This window comes from Carcharodon carcharias, chromosome 12, assembly GCF_017639515.1.
Source record: "Carcharodon carcharias isolate sCarCar2 chromosome 12, sCarCar2.pri, whole genome shotgun sequence".
NCBI classification, from domain to species: domain Eukaryota; kingdom Metazoa; phylum Chordata; class Chondrichthyes; order Lamniformes; family Lamnidae; genus Carcharodon; species Carcharodon carcharias.
Genome location: NC_054478.1, coordinates 16984901 through 17004244, shown reverse-complemented (window position 1 = coordinate 17004244; position 19344 = coordinate 16984901). Strand labels below are relative to the sequence as shown.

The following is a 19344-nucleotide window of genomic DNA, read 5'->3' as shown; positions in this document are numbered from 1 at the left end:
CTTCAACAGAACTAAGGAAGTCGAAACGTTAACTGTGCTCCTCTCCACAGATGCTGCCAGACCTGCTGAGTTTTTCCAGGTATTTTTATTTTTGTTTTGGATTTCCAGCATCCGCAGTTTTTTGCTTTTATATAAATGCTAATGTTTGTTTATGGACCTCTAAACGTTTCCTCTGAGAGGATTTGTCCAATTCCCTTTTGAAAGTTACTGTTGAATCTGTTTCCATCGCCCTTTCAGGCAGCGCATCCCAGATTACAACAACTCGCTGTGTCAAAACAAATTCTCATCATCTCACCTCTGGTTCCTTTGCCAATTGCCTTAAATTTATGTCCCTCAGGTTACCGACCCTCCTGCCAATGGAAATTTCTCCTTCTTCAGTCTCAAAACATGATTTTGAACAACTCTATTAAAGCTCCCTTTAACCTTCTCTGCTCTAAGAACAATCCCAGCTTCTCCAGTCTCTCCACGTAACTGAAGTCCTTCATCCCTGGAACCATTCCAGTAAATCTCCTCTGCACCTTCTCCAAAGCCTTGACATCCTTCCTAGGGTGTGGCGTCCAGAATTAAACACAATACTCCAGCAATTCCTACACAATAATGTAAGAAATGGGGCAGCCAGTTTGTGCACAGCGACATTCCCACAAGCTGCAATGTGATAATGAGCAGATAATCTGTCTTGAAGGCTAAGTAAATTTATATAAAACTCCTGAAACACTTGATTAGATTCCAGTCTGTAACTCACTCCCAGGTATCTGTTATTCGATATATAAACCCCCCTGAACCCCTCGATTAGATTCCAGTCTGTAACTCACTCCCGGGTATCTGTTATTCTATATATAAACTCCCCGAACCCCTTGAATAGATTCCAGTCTGTAACTTACTCTCGGGTATCTGTTACTCGATATATAAACCCCACTGAACACCTCGACTAGATTCCAGTCTGTAACTCACTCCCGGGTATCTGTTATTCAATATATAAAACCCACCCAGCCCCTTGATTAGATTCCAGGCTGTAACTCACTCTCGGGTATCTGTTATTCTATATATAAACCATCCTGAAAAACCTCGATTAGATTCCAGTCTGTAACTCACTCCCGGGTATCTGTTATTCTATATATAAACCCCCCTGAACCCCTTGATTAGATTCCAGGCTGTAACTCACTCCCAGGTATCTGTTATTCGATATATAAACCCCACCGAACCTCTCGATTAGATTCCAGTCTGTGACTCATTCCCGGGTATCTGTTATTCTATATATAAACCCCACTGAACCCCTCGATTAGATTCCAGTCTGTAACTCACTCCTGGGTATCACTTATTCTATATATAAGCCCCCGAACCCCACGATTAGATACCAGTCTGTAACTCACTCCCAGCTATCCTTTATTCTACATATAAACCCCATGAAACCTCTTGATTAGATTCCAGTCTGTAACTCACTCCCGGGTATCTGCTATGATCTATATAAGCCCCCCTCTGAATCCCTTGGTTAGATTCTAGCCTGTAAATGACTCCCAGCTATCTGCTATTCTAATATATAAATGACCTCCGTTCCCCCCGAATAGATTCCAGTCTGTAACTCACTCCTGGGTATCTGTTATTCTTTATATGAATCTCCCTGAACTCCTGAATTAGATTCCAGCCTGTACCTCACTTCTGGATATCTCTTTTTCTATATATAACCCCCCAGTGACCCTCGATTAGATTCCAGTCTATAACTCACTCCCAGGTTTCTGCTATTCTATATATAAACCACCCCGAACCCCTCGATTAGACTCCAGTCTGTAACTCACTCCCGGGTATCTGCTATTCTATATATAAACCACCCCGAACCCCTCGATTAGACTCCAGTCTGTAACTCACTCCCGGGTATCTGCTATTCTATATATAAACCACCCCGAACCCCTCGATTAGACTCCAGTCTGTAACTCACTCCTGGGTATCTGTTATTCTATAAATAAATGACCCGAACCCCTCGATTAGACTCCAGTCTGTAACTCACTCCTGGGTATCTGTTATTCTATATATAAACCACCCCGAACCCCTCGATTAAATTCCAGTCTGTAACTCACTCCTGGGTATCTATTATTCTATATATAAACCAACCCGAACCCCTCGATTAGACTCCAGTCTGTAACTCACTCCCGGGTATCTGTTATTCTATAAATAAATGACCTGAACCCCCGAATAGGTTCCAGTCTGTGACTCACTCCAGGGTACCAGTTAGTTGACATAAAAACCGCCCAAACTCCTTGATTAGATTCTACTCTGTAACTCACTCCCGGTACCTGTTATTCTTTATATAAACCCCCTGAACTCCTTGGTTAGATTCCAGTTTGTAACTCACTCCCCTCACTATCCCTAACTCTATGGGTAGGGATCTCCAATTGCCTCCCCTCCTCCTGATGCTTTGGGAGTACCTGTGTTTGACTAGAAGGGCTCTCAATACAGTGGCTCTGTCTTCCGGTTTGATCTGATCAGTGATCACCATGTTTTCCACCACCAGTTGGGCTATTCCAGGTAATGTTTTCTGTTCCAGATCCAGTAGCACTGCCCCTGCCAGAGACACACACACACACACCCCATGTTTAGTAACACATCCCATCTTGGGGGTTAGTAGCACTCGCAACCCTTTCTCCTTATTAACAGACCCCACAAACCCCTCTCTCCCCATTTACCATCCCCGCCACAAACTCCTCTCTCCCCATTTACCATTCCCGCCACAAACCCCTCTCTCCCCATTTACATTCCCGCCACAAACCCCTCTCTCCCCATTTACCATCCCCGCCACAAACCCCTCTCTCTCCATTTACCATCCCCACCACAAACCCCTCTCTCCCCATTTACCATCCCCAACACAAACTCCTCTCTCCCCATTTACACTCCCCACCACAAACCCCTCTCTCCCCATTTACACTCCCCACCACAAACCCCTCTCTCCCCATTTACACTCCCCACCACAAACCCCTCTCTCTCCATTTACACCCCCCGCCACAAACCCCTCTCTCTCCATTTACCATCCCCAACACAAACTCCTCTCTCCCCATTTACACTCCCCACCACAAACCCCTCTCTCCCCATTTACACTCCTCACCACAAACCCCTCTCTCCCCATTTACCATCCCCATCACATACCCCTCTCTCCCCATTTACCATCCCCATCACATACCCCTCTCTCCCCATTTACCATCCCCATCACAAACCCCTCTCTCCCCATTTACACTCCCCACCACAAACCCCTCTCTCCCCATTTACCATCCCCGCCACAAACCCCTCTCTCCCCATTTACACTCCCCACCACAAACCCCTCTCTCCCCATTTACACTCCCCACCACAAACCCCTCTCTCCCCATTTACCATCCCCACCACAAACCCCTCTCTCCCCATTTACACTCCCCACCACAAACCCCTCTCTCCCCATTTACACTCCCCACCACAAACCCCTCTCTCCCCATTTACACTCCCCACCACAAACCCCTCTCTCCCCATTTACACTCCCCACCACAAACCCCTCTCTCCCCATTTACACTCCCCACCACAAACCCCTCTCTCCCCATTTACCATCCCCACCACAAACCCCTCTCTCCCCATTTATACTCCCCACCACAAACCCCTCTCTCCCCATTTACACTCCCCACCACAAACCCCTCTCTCTCCATTTACACTCCCCACCAGAAACCCCTCTCTCCCCATTTACACTCCCCACCAGAAACCCCTCTCTCCCCATTTACTCTCCCCACCACAAACCCCTCTCTCCCCATTTACACTCCCCACCACAAACCCCTCTCTCCCCATTTACACTCCCCACCACAAACCCCTCTCTCCCCATTTACACTCCCCACCACAAACCCCTCTCTCCCCATTTACACTCCCCACCACAAACCCCTCTCTCCCCATTTATACTCCCCACCACAAACCCCTCTCTCCCCATTTACCATCCCCACCACATACCCCTCTCTCCCCATTTACACTCCCCACCACAAACCCCTCTCTCCCCATTTACACTCCCCACCACAAACCCCTCTCTCCCCATTTACACTCCCCACCACAAACCCCTCTCTCCCCATTGACACTCCCCACCACAAACCCCTCTCTCCCCATTTACACTCCCCACCACAAACTCCTCTCTCCCCATTTACCATCCCCACCACAAACCCCTCTCTCCCCATTTACCATCCCCAACACAAACCCCTCTCTCCCCATTTACACTCCCCACCACAAACCCCTCTCTCCCCATTGACACTCCCCACCACAAACCCCTCTCTCCCCATTTACACTCCCCACCACAAACCTCTCTCTCCCCATTTACACTCCCCACCACAAACCCCTCTCTCCCCATTTACACTCCCCACCACAAACCCCTCTCTCCCCATTTACTCTCCCCACCACAAACCCCTCTCTCCCCATTTACCATCCCCAACACAAACCCCTCTCTCCCCATTTACACTCCCCACCACAAACCCCTCTCTCCCCATTTACACTCCCCACCACAAACCCCTCTCTCCCCATTTACACTCCCCACCACAAACTCCTCTCTCTCCATTTACACTCCCCACCACAAACTCCTCTCTCCCCGTTTACCATCCCCACCACAAACCCCTCTCTCCCCATTTACACTCTCCACCACAAACCCCTCTCTCCCCATTTACACTCCCCACCACAAACCCCTCTCTCCCCATTTACTCTCCCCACCACAAACCCCTCTCTCCCCATTTACCATCCCCACCACAAACCCCTCTCTCCCCATTTACACTCCCCACCACAAACCCCTCTCTCCCCATTTACACTCCCCACCACAAACCCCTCTCTCCTCATTTACACTCCCCACCACAAACCCCTCTCTCCCCATTTACACTCCCCACCACAAACCCCTCTCTCCTCATTTACACTCCCCACCACAAACCCCTCTCTCCCCATTTACCATCCCCACCACAAACCCCTCTCTCCCCATTTACTCTCCCCACCACAAACTCCTCTCTCCCCATTTACACTCCCCACCACAAACCCCTCTCTCCCCATTTACACTCCCCACCACAAACCCCTCTCTCCCCATTTACACTCCCCACCACAAACCTCTCTCTCCCCATTTACACTCCCCACCACAAACCCCTCTCTCCCCATTTATACTCCCCACCACAAACCCCTCTCTCCCCATTTACCATCCCCACCACATACCCCTCTCTCCCCATTTACACTCCCCACCACAAACCCCTCTCTCCCCATTTACACTCCCCACCACAAACCCCTCTCTCCCCATTTATACTCCCCACCACAAACCCCTCTCTCCCCATTTACACTCCCGAGCACAAACCCCTCTCTTCCCATTTACATTCCCCACCACAAACCCCTCTCTCCCCATTTATACTCCCCACCACAAACCCCTCTCTCCCCATTTACACTCCCCACCACAAACCCCTCTCTCCCCATTGACACTCCCTACCACAAACCCCTCTCTCCCCATTTATACTCCCCACCACAAACCCCTCTCTCCCCATTTACACTCCCCACCACAAACCCCTCTCTCCCCATTTACACTCCCCACCACAAACCCCTCTCTCCCAATTTACACTCCCCACCACAAACCTCTCTCTCCCCATTTACATTCTCCCCCAACCTCTTTCACCATTTACATAACCCTCCACAAACCCTTCTCCCCATTTACATTATCCCCTGCAAACCCGGCTCTCCCTATTTACATTCTCCCCCAACCTCTTTCACCATTTACATAACCCTCCACAAACCCTTCTCCCCATTTACATTATCCCCTGCAAACCCCGCTCTCCCTATTTACATTCCAGCCAATCCTTTTCTCACCCCCTTCACATTCCCTCTCCCAACCCTCTCCATTTACAATTCCCAACCCCTTCGTGATGAAAGGAAGGTTTGGGAAAAGCGATCGGAATAGATATTTCAGTGCTTGACATGTCCTGGCCAACTGCTCTCCTCTCTCTCGACACCTTTCTGTGTGAATTCTCTGGCGAACAGGCAAAATATTGCCATGAATGCTGTCAATAAATGCTCTGTTTGAACTCTGCTACCTAGGCAAATCAGTTATATATAGCACCTTTATCGTAGTAAAATGTCTTCTGGTGCTACATAGGAGCACTATCAAACAGCAGTTGTCACTGGGCCACATAATGTGATATTAGGACAGGTCACCAAAAGTTTGGTCAAAGATGTCAGCTTTAAAAAGTGCCTTAAACAGGGTGAGGTTTGGGTGGGTGGTGGCAAAGGGAGGTAGAGATGCAGAGACGTTTAAGGAGGAAATTCCAGAGCCTGGGGTCCAGACAACTGAAAGAACGGCCACCAATGTTTGAGTAATTAAAAACCGGGGATACACCAGAAGCTGGAACTGGAGGAATGCAGAGGTCTCAGAGGGTTGTTGGGCTGGTGAGGATTTCAGAGATGGGGAGGGGCGAGGCAGTGGAGGGGCTTAAGAAAAGGAGAATTTTTTAAAAAGAGGCTTTGCCAGACCAAGAGCCAATGTAGGTCAATGTGTACAGGAGGCATGGGTCAACAGGATGTTGCCAGTTAGGACACAGGCAGCAGAGTTTTGGATGGACACAGGTTTAGGGAGGGCGAAAAGTGGCGCGGGAATACAAAAAATCTTGGGGTAACAAAGGCACAAGTGAGGTTTCAGAAGCAGCCGAGAAGGGTGGACAGACAACATTACTGAGGGACGGGGTAGGAGGTCTTGGTGATGGAGAAGACCTGGAGTTGAAAGCTCAGCTTAATGTCAAACAGAAAGAGTTCAGAGCGCAGCCAGGTCAGAACATGCACTCTGTAACAGCTCTCACCCTGTGCAATGGTCTTTCTCAGCTCCAGCAGACTGCGGAATGTGAGGGACGCCACATGCGGTTTGCCCCACTTGTACGTCTCCGATACCACGTCTTCCTCAAACTTGATCCAGCGAGCGGTCTCCCGCCACATCATCTCATTGTTCTTACCCATGACCAACTCATTCAGTTCCACAAAAACCTGCACAAACGGTGGAGAAGGGGGGAGTGAAATAAATACTCAGAGAGATGTAGCTGTCCAATCAAATTGTCTTGAGATTGGTGGGGGTGGGAGGGGGGGAGGGGGCAGTGAGGAGGCAGGAGATGCTAACAGTGCATTGTAGCCCAAGCACCATCTCCCTGTGCCCCACACACACACAAATGTCCAACGCTGGCTTAACCCAAGACTCATGGAGCACTGGCCTTGAGTACATCACCGTGGCTCAGTGAGTTACACTTTCCCGTTTACTGCATACATGAATCCAGTCGCACTCCAGAGACTTGAGTCTATAATCCAGACTGCCACTCCCAGTACAGGACAGAGAGAGTGCTGCACTGTCAGAGGTGCTGTCCTTCAGATGAGATGTTGAAACTGAGGCCCCATCTGCCCTCTGAGAGGAAGATAAAAAATCCCAAGGCTTCTATTTCGAGGAAGAGCCAGGGAGTTCATTCCCAATGACCCGGGACAATATTTATCCCTCAACCAACATCACTAAAAATAACTTATCTGGTCACTATTTTAGTGTTGTTTGTGGGAGCTTGCTGTGTGCAAATTGGTGTTTCCTACATTACAACAGTGGCTATACTTCAAAAATGTACTTCATCTGCTTTAAAGCCCTTTAGGATGTTCCGAGGCCATGAAAGGCGCTATCTAAATGCGAGTGTCATGTTACATTGAACAATGAGAGAGTGAAGAAGCAGAAAGATGATCAATACCTCATGAGGTTTTCTGTCAAGCCGAGTCTTTTTCATGCTGCTTTGGGGGATTTTGATGCTAACTTTACTCATTTGGCTTTTTGACGGTTTCTTGACCAGATGGCGACGAACTCCAGGGTTGTCCTCAAATCGATGGCCTGTGGACAAAGAAGAATGGAAACTTCTGGATAAATCAAGGCTTTTGCCTAGGTGCAAGCATCAGCATGATTTGTGTGCATTCAGTCTTTTTAACCCCCTCAGTGGGTAGTACTCCAGTCTCAGAGTCAGAAGGTTGTGGGTTCAAGTCCCACTCCAGGGACTTGAGTGTAAATTCCAGGTTGACACTCCCAGTGCAATACTGAGGGCGTGGTGCACTGTCGGAGGTGCTGTCTTTTGAATATGACGTTAAACTAAGGCCTCATCTGCTGTTTCAGATGGATGTAAATGATCCCTCAATTTCACTATTTCAGAGAAGAGCCAATTTCAGAGTCCTGGCCAATATCTATGCCTCAACTAACATTACGAAAACAAACTATCTAATCATTTATTTCATTGCTGTTTGTGGGATCTTGCTGTGCATAAAATAACTGCCAGGTTTCATTCTTTATAACAGTGACTGCACTTCAAAAGTACCTCATTGGTTCTAAAGCACTTTGTAACATCCCAAGGTGATGAACGGCACTATATAAATTAAAATCTTTTTTTAATTCTCAGCCCCCCCGCCCCCCTGCCCCCCCGCATTCCCATGGTAACACATCATGCTCACTCCCACGGTTGAGAATTCTATTGGGTTAACATGGATCTTTTCAGTTACAGGAAAATGTTGTCTTCAGGAAGTCAGAGAGGGTTGCTATCCAGCTACGACCAGGATTCGAAAGGGTTATGTGGACCAGACCCTTCGCATAAAATATTGCGTGTAATCCTAATTAATACATCGCTTTTTGTTCACTTTCTCTATGTTGGGCAGAGCAGGTGGAGTTTTCCTCTTTATCTGACTCTGCTGTACCTAATCTAATGGACTCAAACCCCTTCTAATTCACTCCCACTGCATAGAATCCAAATGGACCCAAACCTTTCCCATTCACTCCCATTGTACAGAATCCCATTGGATCAAACTCCTTCTCATTCACAAGCCTTGTATAGAACCTCAATGGACCCAGCACCTTCCTCTGTTCACTCATATTGTATAACATTCCAATAAAGCAAACTCGATCCCATTCACTCCCATTGTGCACAATCCCAATGGTCCCAAATTCCTTCCCATTCATTCACACTGCATGGAAACAAAATTGTAGGGCTATGGGGAAAGAGCAGGGGGATTGGAGCTAATCATTCAAATGACTGACACAGACACAACGAGCCAAATGACTTCTCCCTATACTGTATAAACTAACTCATTACTCTGAGATCTCCAAAGTTCTTTTCTCCCTCAGTCTCTCCTCCTTATAATCCATTAAATTTCATCAGCCTGATATTCCCAGCATGAAGCCTTGTGGTGCAGTGGGTAGTGGCCCTGCCTCAGAGCAAAAAGCTCCGGGTTCAAGTCCCACCCAGGGCTTGATGGCTGAGGAAGGCGTGTTCATAACGTGGCCAGACAGGTCGATTATCATCCTGGAAATCCTTCCAACACAGGCCAATGATGGGCGTGGGAGAGTCTCCTGGTCAGCCATGCTTGATGCAGAGTGGTGCCCCTGAAGACATAGCTTCTGGCTTCAGGCTAGCAACCTGTTCCAGGGAAAACAGGCATAAGCAAGCGTTACATCTGCCTCGTGTCCTTAGACATGGGAAGTTGAAGAAGAAGCTGTGCCCCAAATGTTTTCCTGCTCATCTCAGGCTTGCTGGCGTTTTGCATTAGGAGACTCTGTAGATTCGCAAACTAAGAGGTTAAAGAACATCCGATTCCACTGTGTTCTTTTCCTGTGCCAATCTGGATGGATGCCAGGGAAATTGGAAAGAGAATCAAAACTAAGCTGGTGGTTGGGAAGGCAACAGGGAGGTTGTAATGATGATGTTAATATGGTCCTTCAATTAAAATAAATCATTCTGTTCATGTAACCTACACAGTCAAGTACAGTTTATGAGAAGGAAATGCTGGGATTATTTATATGGGTAGTGACTGGCTCCTTCAACATTTCTCCAGTTAAACCAGGCAATAGTGAATTGTTGTGTGCTTCACATGTACAGGAGGGACACAGAGACACATAAGTGCATACAGCTCCAGACAGGAGTTTATGGTTCCCCTTTAACTCCTGTGTACTCTACACAGCTGACTCATGGCACAGTGTTTTAGGAAGGGAGTTCCAGGATTTTTAAAAATTCATTCACGGGATGCAGGCTTTGCTGGCTGAGCCAGCATTTATTGCCCATCCCTAATTGCCCCTTGAGAAGGTGGTGGTGAGCTGCCTTCTTGAACCGCTGCAGTCCATGTGGTGTAGGTACACCCACAGTGCTGTTAGGGAGGGAGTTCCAGGATTTTGACCCAGCGACAGTGAAGGAACGGAAATATATTTCCAAGTCAGAATGGTGAGTGGCTTGGAGGGGAACTTCCAGGTGTTGGTGTTCCCATCTATCTGCTGCCTTTGTCCTTCTAGATGGTAGTGGTTGTGGATTTGTAAGGTGCTGCCTAAACAGCCTGGGTGAGTTGCTGCAGTACATCTTGTAGATGGTACATACTGCTGCTACTGTGCATCGATGGTGGAGGGAGTAAATGTTTGTGGATGGGGTGCCAATCAAGTGCGCTGCTTTGTTCCGGATGGTGTCAAGCTTCTTGAGTGTTCTGGGAGCTGCACTCATCCAGGCAAGTGGGGAGTATTCCATCACACTCCTGACCTGTGCCTTGTAGATGGTGGACAGGCTTTGGGCAGTTAGGAGGTGAGCTACTCGCTGCAGAATTCCTAGCCTCTGACCTGCTCTTGTAGCCACAGTTCTCATATAGCTAGTCCAGTTCAGTTTCTGGTCAATGGTAACCTCCAGGATGTTGATAGTGGAGGGTTCAGTGGTAAGACCATAAGACATGGGAGCAGAATTAGGCCATTCGGCCCAACGAGTCTGCTTCACTATTCAATGAGATCATGGCTGATCTGATAATCCTCAACTCCACTTTCTTGCCTTTTCCCCATAACCCTTGATTTCCTTATTGATTAAAAATCTGTCTATCTCAGCCTCTACAGCCCTCTGTGGTAAAGAATTCCACAGATTCACTACCTTCTAAGAGAAGAAATTCCTCCTCGCCTGTTTTAAATGGGTGACCAGTGACTCTGAGATTATACCCTCTGCTCCTAGACTCTCCCACAAGGGGAAACAGCATCTACCCTGTTAAGCTTCCTAAGAAACTTATATGGTTCAATAAGATTGCCTCTCATTCTTCTAAACTCCAATGAGTACAGGCCCAACCTACTCAACCTCTCCTCGTAAGAAAATCCCTCCATACCTGGGATCAACCTAGTGAACCTTCTCTGGACTGCCTCCAATGCCAGGATATCTTTCCTTAGATAAGGGGACCAAAACTGTTCACAGTATTCTAGATGTAACTAGTCTAACTAGTGCCTTGTATAGTTTTAGCAAGACTTTCCTATTTGTATACTCTATTCCCTTTGAATTAAAGGCCAACATTTCACTTACCTTCCCTATTACCTGCTGAACTTGTATGTTAGCTTTTTGTGATTCATGCACTAGGACCCCCAAATCCCTCTGTGCTGCAGCTTTCTTCAGTCTTTCCCCATTTAAAAAATATTCAGCTCTTCTATTCTTCCCTGCCAAAGTGCATAACCTCACATTTTCTCGCATTATGGACAGGATTTTATGTGTTGCAGGCGGGATCGTGCCTGACCCGATTGGGCGTAAAGAGCGCATGATGACGTTGGACGAGCTTCCCGATGTTATCGTGCACTCACGCAATATGTCGGGCTGGGCGGGCGGGTGCAAGAGTCGGCAGCGCTCCCTCTGACGACTGAGAGGGCTATGAAGCCCATTGATCAAGTCATTTAAAGCTATTTTTCACTGCCTGCCCAACCTTATGGTTGGCAGCTGGGCGAACTGGCCAGGTGGCCTTTGGATTTTTTAGGAAACCTCATCCACGGGCGTGATGAGGTTTCCAACATTAATTTTAAAAGAATGTTTTGACAGCATTTTCCTACGTCCTTGTTCGTATGAGGGAGTCCTACGCGGGGACACGTTTTGCACATTCTTTATTTGTGATTTTAAAATTCCTCAACTCCCTGGGGCAGCTTCCTGCCTTCAGGGAACTTTCAGTGCGCGCTCCCCCCCTGCGCATGCTCAGACTCCCCCCACCACCCCCCCCCCCCCCCCCCCCCCCCCATCCCGGAAGTGCTGAGCTTCTCAGCGCGCCTTTCAAACTGGCCGGCCAATTAACAGCCAGCCAGTGTGAAATTGCACCCGAGCGTGGGTGACAGACCGATTCCCGGACGCTCCCAGACCCGCCCGCCTGATGACCTGAAAATCCTGCCCTATACTTCATCTACCAAGTTTTTGTCCACTCACTTAACCTGTGTATATCTCTCTGTGGTGTGGTGTCATCCTCACTACTTGCCTTCCCACCTATTTTTGTGACATCGCAAATTTGGCGATGGTACATTCACTTCCCTCATTCAAGTCATTAATATATATTGTAAATAATTGTGGCCTCAGCACTGATCCCTGTGGCACTCCACTTGTTACAGGTTGCCATCCTGAAAATACCCCCCATATCCCAACTCTCTATCTTCTATTAGTTAGCCAATCCTCTGTCCATGCTAATATACTACTCCCAGGACCATGGGCTCTTACCTTATTAAGTAGCCTTATGTGCAGTACCTTACTGAATGCCTTTTAGAAATCTAAATATATTACATCTACTGGTTCCTCTTTATCTGTCCTGCTTGTTACTTCCTCAAAGAATTCTAATAAATTTGTCAGGGGTGATTTCCCCTTCATGAAACTATGCTGATTCTGCTTGATTACGTTATGCACTTCTAAATGCTCTGCTATTACATCCTTTATAATAGACTCCAAAACTTTCCCAATGATGGAAGTAAAGCTAACTGGCCTATAGTCAATTGTTTTTCTCTCCCTTCCTTTTTGAATAAAGGTGCTACTTTGGCAGTTTTTCAATCTTCTGGGCCTTTTCCAGAATCTAAGGATTCTTGGAAGATTACTACCAGTGCATCTACTATTTGTGTAACAACTTCCTTTAATATCCTAGGATGCAACCCATCAGATCCAGGGGACTAATCAGCCTTTAGCCCCATTAGTTTGCCTAGTACATTTTCTCTCGTGATAGTTATTGGCCAGAGTTGAGGCCATTGACAGGATCATTAAGCTCATTGAAAGACCTGCCCGTCCAACCTTAAGGCTAGTGGGCAGGCCAGGAGCCCCAGCGGGCTTCTGAAAAAAGATAAAACCCTCATCCACTGGCGGGATGAGGTCTCATCTCAGTTTTTAAAAAGTTTATTAAAGTTTCACTCATATTTATTAACATGTCCCATCTCGTGTGACCGTGTCACATGAGGGGGACATATTAATAGAGTTTTTCTTCCTCTATTTTTAAAGTTTTTTAAACATTCAGCGCTCTCCCTGAGACAGCACTTAGTGTAAAAGAGCGCACTTTGACAGATGGGGAATCCCTCCACCCTCACACAGGGAGTACGTAGCACTTCCCGTCGGGCAGTCTGCTGGGCGGGGCCTTAATTGGCCCGCCCACTCAAAATGGCGGCCGACCCCGCTTCGGTGGCAGAATTCAGCTGCCCACCCGCCGCTGAGCTGGTGGGGCCCACCCACCCATCAAGGTCAAAATTCTGGCCATTGTATTTATTTTCTCCCCTTCTTTTGCCCCTTGATTATTTAATACTTTTGGAATGCTATCCATAGAACCATAGAACACTACAGCACAGAAAACAGGCCATTCGCCTTCTAGTCTGTGCCGAAATATTATTCCACTAATCCCATTGACCTGCACCCAGTCCATATCTTCAGTGTCTTCAACTGTGAAGACTGATGAAAAGTACTTACTCAACTCCTCTGTCATTTTCTGGTTACCCATTATTATTTTCCCAGCCTCGTTCTCTAAGGGGCCTATGTTCACTTTGGGCTTTCTCTTAGTTTTTAAATGTTTAAAGAAGCTCTTACTAACCTTTTTTATATTACTTGCCAGTTTACCCTCAAAGTTTATTTTCTCCCACTTTATTATTTTTTGGTCATCTTTTGTTGCTTTTTAAAACATTCCCAATCCTCTGGCTTACCATTAAGCTTTGCCACATTGTATGTTTTTCTTTCAATTTGATACAATCCTTAACTTCCTTGGTTAACCATGGTGGGTTTATCCCCTTCCTAGAATCCTTCCTCCTCACTGGGATAAAATCCTCAATGATGGTAATGCCATTTAACATCAAGGGGCAATGGTTAGATTCTCTCTTGTTGGAGATGGTTATTACCTGGCACTTGTGTGGTGCGAATGTTATTTGCCACTTGTCAGCTGAAGCCTGGATATTGTCCAGGTCTTGCTGCATTTGGACATGGACTGCTTCAGTATCTGAGGAGTTGCAAATGGTGCTGAACATTGTGCAATCATTAGCGAACATCCCACTTCTGACCTTAGGATGGAAGGAAGGTCATTGATGAAGCAGCTGAAGATGGTTGGGCCAAGTACAGTGCCCTGAGGAACTCCTGCAGTGATGTCCTCAAGTCAAGATGACTGACCTCCAGCTACAACAACCACCTTCCTTTGTGCTAGGTATGATTCCAACCAGTGGACAGTTTTCCCCCAATTCCCATTGACTCCAGATTTGCTAGGGCTCCTTGATGCCACACTCGGTCAAATGCTGCCTTGATGTCAAGGGCAGTCACTCTCACCTCACCTCTGGAGTTCAGCTCTTTTTTCCATGTTTGAACCAAGGCTGGAATGAGGTCAGGAGCTGAGTGGCCCTGGCAGAACCCAAACTGGGCGTCAGTGAGCAGGTTATTACTAAGCAAGTGCTGCTTGATAGCACTGTTGATGATCCCTTCCATTACTTTATTGATGATGGAGAGTAGACTGATGGGACAGTAATTGGCCAGGTTGAATTTGTCCTGCTTTTTGTGTACAGGACATACCTGGGCAATTTTCCACATAGCTGAGTAGATGCCAGTGTTGTAGCTTTACTTGAACAGCTTGGTTAGGAGCCTGGCAAGTTCTGGAGCACAAGTCTTCAGTACTATTGCTGGAATATTGTCAGGGCCCATAGCCTTTGCAGTATCCAGTGCCTTCAGCCGTTTCTTGATATAATATAACATGGAGTGAATCGAATTGGCCGAAGACTAGCACCTAGAATGCTGGGGACCTCTGGAGGAGGCTGAGATGGATCATCCACATGGATCTTCTGGCTGAAGATTGTAGCAAATGCTTCAGCCTTATCTTTTGCACTGATGTGCTGGGCTCCTCCAACATTGAGGATGGCGATATTTGTGGAGCCTCCTTCACCATTGAATTGTTTAATTGTCCACCACCATTCATGACTGCATGTGGCAGGACTGCAGAGCTTAGATCTGATCCCTTGATTGTGTGATCACTTAGCTCTGTCCATCATTTGCTGCTTATGCTGTTTGGCAGGCAAGTGGTCCTGTGTTATAGTTTCACCAGGTTGACACCTCATTTTTAGGCATGCCTGGTGCTGCTCCTGGCATGTCCTCCTGCACTCTTCATTGAACCAGTGTCGATCCCCTGGCTTGATGATAATGGCAGAGTGGGGATATGTCAGGGCATGAGGTTTCAGATTGTGTTCAAGTCTGCTGCCCAGTCATCATAGATGCCCAGTCTTGAGTTGCTAGATCTGTTTGAAATCTATCCCATTTAGCATGGTGGTAGTGCCAGACGACCCGATGGAGTATATCCTTAATGTGAAGACAGGACTTCATCTCCATAACAACTGTGCAGTGGTCACTCCTACCGATACTGTCATGGACAGATGCATTTGCAACAGGGAGGTTTGTGAGGATGAGGTCAAGTATGTTTTTCCCTCACCACCTGCCAAAGACCCCCAATGCTATGTTCTTTAGCCCTCGGCTAGCTTGGTCAGTAGTGGTGCTACCGAGCCAGTCTTGGTGATGGACATTGAAGTCCCCCACTCAGAGTACATTCTGTGCCCTTGCCACCCTCAGTGCTTCCTCCAAGTGGTGTTCAACATCGAGGAGCACAGATTCATCAGCTGAAGGAGGGCAGTACATGTAATCAGCAGGAGATTTGCTTGCCCATGTTTGGCCTGATGCCATGAAATTTCATGGGGTCTGGAGTCGATGTTGAGGACTCCCAACACAACTCCCTCCTGGCTGTATACCATGTGGCGCCAGGGATGGTGACGGTGGTGTCTAGGACATCATCTGTAAGGTATGATCCCGTGAGGATGACTATGTCAGGCTATTGCTTGACTAGTCTGTGAGACAGCTCTCCCAATTTTGGCACAAGGAGGTCTTGCAAGGTCGACAGGGCTGAGTTTGCTGTTGATGTTTCTGGTGCCTAGGTCGATGCCGGGTTGTCCGTCTGGTTTCATTTCTTTTTTGAGGCTTTGTAGTTGTTCAGCTGAGTGGCTTGCTAGGCCATTTCAGAGGGCAGTTAAGAATCACATGTAGGCTAGACCAGCTGATTTCCTTCCCTAAAGGGAATTGTTAAGCCAGATGGGTTTTTACAACAATCGACAATGGTTTCATGGCCATCATTAGACTTTTAATTCCAGATTTTTATTGAATTCAATTTTCACAATTTGCTGTGATGGGATTCAAACCCAGGTCCCCAGGGAATCACCCTTGGTCTCTGAATTATTAGTCCAGCGACACTGCCACTATGCCATCGCTTCCCTCAAATGTGAAGGAACGGCGATATATTTCCAAGTCAGGGCGGTGAGTGACTTGGAGGGGAACTTGCGGGTAGTGGTGTTCCCATCGATCTGCTGCCTTTGTCCTTCTAGATGGTAGTGATCGTGGGTTTGGAAGGTGCTGTCTAAGGAGTCTTGGTGAATTCCTGCAGTGCATCTTGTAGATGGTACACACTGCTGCTGCTGCATGTTGGTGGTGGAGGGAGTGCATGTTTGTGGATGGGGTGCCAGTCAAGCTGGCTGCTTTGCCCTGGATGGTGTCAAGCTTCTTGAACGTTGTGGGAACTGCACTCATCCAGGCAAGTGGGGAGTATTCCATCACACTCCTGACTTGTGCCTTGTAGATGGTGGACAGGCTTTGGGGAGTCAGGAGGTGAGTTACTCACCGCAGGATTCCTAGCTTCTGAGCTGCTGTTGTAGCCACAGTATTTATATGGCTAGTCCGGTTCAGTTTCTGGTCAATGGTAACCCCTGGATGTTGATAGAGGGGGGTTCATTGATGGTAATGCCATTGAACGTCAAGGGCCGATGGTTAGTTTCTCTCTTGTTGGAGATGGTCATTGCCTGGCACTTGTATGGTATGAATGTTACTTGCCACTTGTCAGTCCAAGCCTGGGCTGTGTGAATGTGTGTTGCGTCTTTTATTATTTTTCCTTGGATTTTAGTGACGAATAAGCTTACTCTTTCTTTGACTCAGGAAAACCTGGTTTGATTGGCTCCTTGTTAAAAAGTAAATATGTTCGGATTGGAAAAACGTAACCGGGGGAAACAATTTTAAGCAAACCTTTGTTGCGACCAATGGAGGGGGTTGGAAAAAAGGGGAGCCAGCTCATTCCTCCTCACCCGGTCATAACAAAATATACAGTAGCTGACACTGAGACATAATGAACAATAACTTATTATTTTAAACTGGTACTAATTTATGATAAAGCACCTCTGAAAACTCCTGAATGTGATTGCTGTGTCTCCTCTCTGGGCCACCTATATGCCTGCAGTTAATTGGACTGAAGTCTATGACCATCTGTTAGAAAGTGAAAAGAATGATTGTAGGAAGGGAATGCTTCTCATCAATGTTAGCAAGTAATTAAACTCAGGTCACATCACAGCAGACCTTCAGCAGGTCTGGATACACACAAGTAACAGAGTTTACATATAGAATAACAGAGTGAGCTACAGGCTGTGATCTAATTGAGGGGTTCTGGGGGGTTTATATTCAGACTAACCGATAGCCACTAGTTACAGGCTGGGATCTATTTGAGGTGTTTGGGTGGTTTATATAAGCCTGGGAGTGAGCTACAGGCTAGGGTCTAATCGAGGGGTTCATTTCGTTTATATATAGAATAACAGATACCTGGGAGTGAGCTACAGGCTGTAATCTAGTCGAGGGATTCTGGGGAATTTATATTTAGAATAACCGCTTGCCAGTAGTGAGCTACAGGCTGGAATCTAATCGAAGGGTTTGGGTGGTTTATTTAGAATAACAGATAACCGGGAGTAAGTTACAGGCTGAAATATCATTGAGGTGTTCGGCGTTTATATATAGAATAACAGATACCCTGGAGTGAGTTACAGACTGGAATCTAATCAAGGGGCTTGGGGTGCTTATATAGAATAATAAATACCTGGGAGTATGTCACAGACAGGAATCTAATCGAGGGATTCAAGATGGTTAATATGTAGAGTAACAAATACCTGAGAGGCAGTTACAGGCTGGAATTTAATTGAAAAGTTCGAAGGGGTGTATTATATGTAGAGTAACAGAGTTTACATATAGAATAACAGATTGAGTTACAGGCTGCAATATAACTGGGTTGTAAGATTATTAGGTTGCTAACAAGACTGCTAATTGTTAAAATCTAAAGCTATTATAAGAAACTAACATCTAACTTTGTAGTTTACTAACAATTGACAACAAATACCCATCTTTGTAGGATAGTATAGTGAGAAAACTTATAAGTAGAGCACAGTATAGAAAAGATGCCAAGTAGAGGGATTCTGGGAGTTTATGTCAAGTGCTTGCTCACAGCAAGACCTTGAAAGCATTCTGTGAAAAACTGTTTGTGTGAGAATGGAATGTAGATGTCTTTCTCTATCAGATAAGGAATCATGGCATGTAAAAGCATTGACATTGAAAGGATATTATTAACATAAATATGTAAGGCTAGCAACAGCCATGTAAACTATTCCTGGTTGGTCAAGGAAAGTGTCCTTACACATGGAGCTGAAGATGACTAGGGTGAGCGAAGGGTTAATTGGGTTACAGCCAGAATAAAGGATGTCCTGAGTTTGTCTTCTTGGCAGTGGAGAGAAAAGCCAACAAAGAGAGAAAAATAAAGCAAGACAGGAGAAAGGAGGGAGAGAGAGAGAGAGAGAGGGAGAGAAAGAGAAAGAGGCTCAAAGGCTAAAATACCTAAGCTGTGAGACAAATCATATTGTGTGCTCTGCTGCCCGGCTCTCGACATGGGAGTATATTTTGTGTTAACTGTAACACACTGCCCAAGTTTGTTGACATTGTTTATTCGAGAACTTAATAAACTTTTCCTGACTTTGTCTCAATAAAGTTGATTCACAAGAAAGTTTTGCTGCCAAGTCTGTTGCTTAAAGTGGGCAGAGCCCCCAAAATCTTACAAGCTACACGGTTAGTTGATACATGGAATAACACTAAGGTGAGCACCTCCATTCAGGATCTGACACCCCTCCCCGCTGTCAGCCATGCAGTAGGGTTGTGGGGATACCTGGGTCTGGCCAGACTTTGGAATTAGGGGTTTCCATCTCTGGCTGATGCATTCCTGGAATAAAAGTAGGAGTTGCCT

The 19344-nt window shown here is 46.6% G+C and overlaps 1 protein-coding gene across 1 annotated transcript in view; it reads right to left on the bottom strand.

Annotated features, from left to right (window-relative positions):
* The window catches only part of LOC121285072 (anion exchange protein 3-like), a 178421-nt gene that overhangs the window by 83627 nt on the left and 75450 nt on the right, over positions 1 to 19344 (bottom strand). The window contains exons 7-9 of the mRNA XM_041201194.1: positions 7713 to 7849; positions 6798 to 6978; positions 2421 to 2556 (exon numbers count right to left, since the gene is read on the bottom strand). Of these exons, the coding sequence (XP_041057128.1) occupies positions 2421 to 2556; positions 6798 to 6978; positions 7713 to 7849 (454 nt within the window). The remainder of the gene's footprint in view (positions 1 to 2420; positions 2557 to 6797; positions 6979 to 7712; positions 7850 to 19344) is intronic.